Source organism: Nematolebias whitei, unplaced genomic scaffold, assembly GCF_014905685.2.
Source record: "Nematolebias whitei isolate Nwh7 unplaced genomic scaffold, NemWhi1 Nwh_scaf_4032, whole genome shotgun sequence".
NCBI classification, from domain to species: Eukaryota; Metazoa; Chordata; class Actinopteri; order Cyprinodontiformes; family Rivulidae; genus Nematolebias; species Nematolebias whitei.
Window position 1 is genome coordinate 1,135 of NW_023622577.1, and position 3,564 is coordinate 4,698.

The following is a 3,564-nucleotide window of genomic DNA, read 5'->3' on the forward strand; positions in this document are numbered from 1 at the left end:
GCTCAGCTAATTCATCTGTTGGACCCAATAAAGGAGGAGCAGCAGCACATGTCTCTGCACCTGAAGCCTCTGATTCATTAGCAGGAAACTAATTCACCAGAAGACTTGGTCCGGCCTCGTGACCGCTGAATTTAACGGCCTCAGTCAGAGTGGCAGCTGAGCCTACGTTTGTTTTCATGTTGACACTTCGTGAACCTGCCTGAGTAAACAACAACAACAACAACAACAACAACCTGAGGTGGGCTCCAGTCCTCAACACAATCTAAAAACACAGATGAATCTGAAGTGTTTCCACTTTCTTCATAAGTTATTGAGATGATTTCTAACGAACCCTGAAGCTCCGATCCACTTGTTAAAACGCTTCACGATACAAAAACAACGTTTGTAAGAAAACACTAATAAACGTGTTTTGGAAATAAATGCCCAAAATGACAGACAACAATAAGACGAGCTTTTCTAAACGAGCGGCTCGTGCGCGGCTCGTGCGCGGCTCGTGCGCGGCGTACTGAGAAGCATCATGTCTGAAACAACAAACTGGTTCTGACAGTCAGACAACAGCTGGTGAGGCACGGCTACAAACAAACAAACAAACAACAGAACTATAAAGGCAAGCTGTAAATCATCAGTAACCTCAAAATCTAAGATGATTAAAATTGATCTCCTTCATTTTTCCATTCTCATGTTAATTTGTGTTGAGCCAAAACATTACGACCGCCTGCTGAAAGGCTGGGGGAACTTCAGTGACCCAGAAAGACGTTTCTCTTCCCTCCTTGGTTCAGAACTGGAGTTCTGACTTCAGACTGGATCAGAAGCTGTTTGAGCAGCTTCAAACCAGAACCACCACATGCTCGGGTTCTGACCTGAGAGAAGACAAACGTCCAGCTCCAGAGGAGAAGTCCAGATGTTCTGATTTTAAAACTTTACTTCTGCATCACCTGGATAAACACAAAATGACTCGAGACATAAAAAAACTTTGTTTTGTTTGTTTTGCTCTCCGAGGTCTTCAGTTCAGGATGAATTAAAACTTGTTAAAAATGTTTCTCCTCACCTGGACCGGACCCGCAGCGGCTCACAAACTCAACTTCTAGATAAAATATAATTAACGAGCGTTTGTTTCTAAAACTGATCCGGTTTTAAAGCAGAACATGTTGGACAGAACCTGAACACAACGTGCTGGAAGCTTCACTCACTGTAGCCCATCCCCTGCACGAAGTACTTGAAGGCCTCGGCCAGTTTTCCAGGCTGCAGACAGAGAAACTCTTTTCACTTTAGTTTCTGATGAACTTCTTTAAAAACATGAAGCGATTTAAGCTGCATCAGCTGATGAAGAGGAGGAGACTCACCTGAACCACCTGTGGAAGTCCTCCACAGTCCGCCATCTAGTGGACAAACCAAGAACAACATGGAGCCAAACATCAACATTTATTTATTCCATTAACTTGTTTCATCACATTTCTGTCAAAACATTTACTCTGGTCCTGAATCTGACCCGACTGAAGGAGAACTAAACGTTTACAAGATCAAACAACACACTTTAAATTTATTGTTCAATTTAAAAAACTGTTACTATCATCATCATCATCATCATCAGGTTTGTGGGAACATCTGGTTCATATCAGCGTCTCTGACCAAAGTGGACTCAGTTTCACCTCCTTTCAGCTCGGACGTTAAAAATACAGAGGAAGCACAAGATGAGAGACGGGCGAGGGGACAGAGGAGGAGACAGGTGGGATGGACAAAGGAAGAGAGGTGGGATGGACAAAGGAAGAGACAGGCGAGGGGACAGAGGAGGAGACGGGCGAGGGGACAGACCAGTACCTTGAGCAGGGTGGTCTTGGTGGGATCCAGTCTGGAGTTACACTCCACCTGCAGAACAAACATTTCAAACAGGAAGTTAAAAGAATCTAGAAGTTTCTGACGAGCTGCTCTGGACTCGAGATGTTGAATTATCTCAGGAAGTCCATCACGGAGCACATGATCCACAGCTGAAGCACCTTCAGCTGATGTTAATGTATAAACCAGGTCTCTCTTTAAAGGAGTCCCTGAGGCTCAATGAGACGAACCTGGATAAATAAAGGTTGAATGAATCATCGTAGATTATAAAATAATTTGTAGGTTTTGAAAATATTCTGCTGTTTGTGGAAAAGAATGAAAGAAAGAAGAACAGCTGTAAACACGTTGAGCCGATCAGACAGATTCTTTTCTTCTCTCCAGAGTTTAAACTGAAGCTCTCGTTGTTGAGCTCGTCAGCTGAAGATTTATTATCGGATCATCGTGACCAGAACCGGCTGGTGTCAGGACGCTCGTCTCTTGAAGGCTGCAGCTGCTGGAGACGAGCCGACGGTCGCAGCTCGGTGAGACACGAGCAGAAAGCTACGATTAGCTGCGCACTGTTTGGACACGCAGCTCGAGGCCCAACAGAACCGAGGCACGTGGTGCTGGACTGGACCAGACACCGTTAAACACTAGCTGTGAAAGGTAACAATCACTGGAGCCCCGAAGAGTTTGTACCGATTAATGTTCGAGGGTTTCTTTTATTAGATCACTACTGTTACATCACTTCCTGCTGTCGCCATGGAAACAACTCACCACAGCATCGACTGCAGGCGACGTGTCTCCAACCACGAGCAGAGAGGGACACCTGAGAAACACAATCAGAACCAGCGACAGGAGGAGTGAGACAGGAGGAGAGGAGTGAGACAGGAACATGGAAGTGAGACAGGAGGAGAGGAGCGAGACAGGAACACAGGAGTCATGTGGCAGGGAGAGAAGCGTGAGACAAGAAGAGAGGAGTCATTTACAGAAGGTGAGACATAACGAGAGGGGTGAGAGAGGAAGAGTCATTGTACCTTAGAGTGCTGATGAGGTTTTCATTGAGACCAAGGACGGGACGCTCCACCTGCAGCTCGGTCCGACTAACACACACACAGACACACACACACACACATTAAGTACCTGGCTGTAAGCAGCTCCTCCTCAGGTCTGAGGCGTCTCACCTGTCGTAGCTGTTGTAGAACATGGCCACGTTCTCCTGCAGGATGTCCTGAGAGATGTGGAGTCTGTACGTCTGGATGACCTCTTTGTTCTCTGACAACTCTCCCTACACACACACACACACACACACACACACACACACACACACACAGGAAGTGTGTCAGCGAGGACCTGGTGTCCCTGTAAGACATAAGCAGCTGTGTGTGTGTGTGTGTGTGTGTGTGTGTGTGTGTGCTCACGGTGCTGAAGTGGTGTCCCATGATGACGTCCACCAGGTTGCTCGTCCAGCCGCTCAGCTGTCAAACATTTGATTTGGACTTTTACAACAGATAAATCTGATGGTTGAACTGGTTGAACTGGCTGAACTCATCATGCTGTGGTTTACCTTGGAGGCGGCCCAGTCCACCCAGCCTTTAGCACACGGGTCAACGTTGATCAGAACCAAACCTTCCACCAGACTGGGCTCGTTCAGCTGAAACAACAAACATCACATGACAGGCCTCACGTCTCGTGTGAGCTGCTGGGAGGAGATATTTTGCTGACATGCTGGGAGGAGATATTTTGCTGACA

General features: G+C 46.7%; 1 protein-coding gene across 1 annotated transcript; it reads right to left on the minus strand.

The window, feature by feature from the left end:
- Positions 1-1,190: 1,190 nt before the first annotated feature.
- LOC119429630 (protein NDRG3) lies at positions 1,191-3,466 on the minus strand (the record flags this gene model as incomplete). Its single annotated transcript, XM_037697225.1, is given in 8 exon segments — positions 1,191-1,242; positions 1,344-1,379; positions 1,819-1,866; positions 2,590-2,641; positions 2,850-2,915; positions 2,997-3,100; positions 3,234-3,290; positions 3,380-3,466. Coding segments are annotated over 8 exon segments (502 nt in total), but the record flags the coding sequence as incomplete, so codon positions are not given.
- Positions 3,467-3,564: the final 98 nt, after the last annotated feature.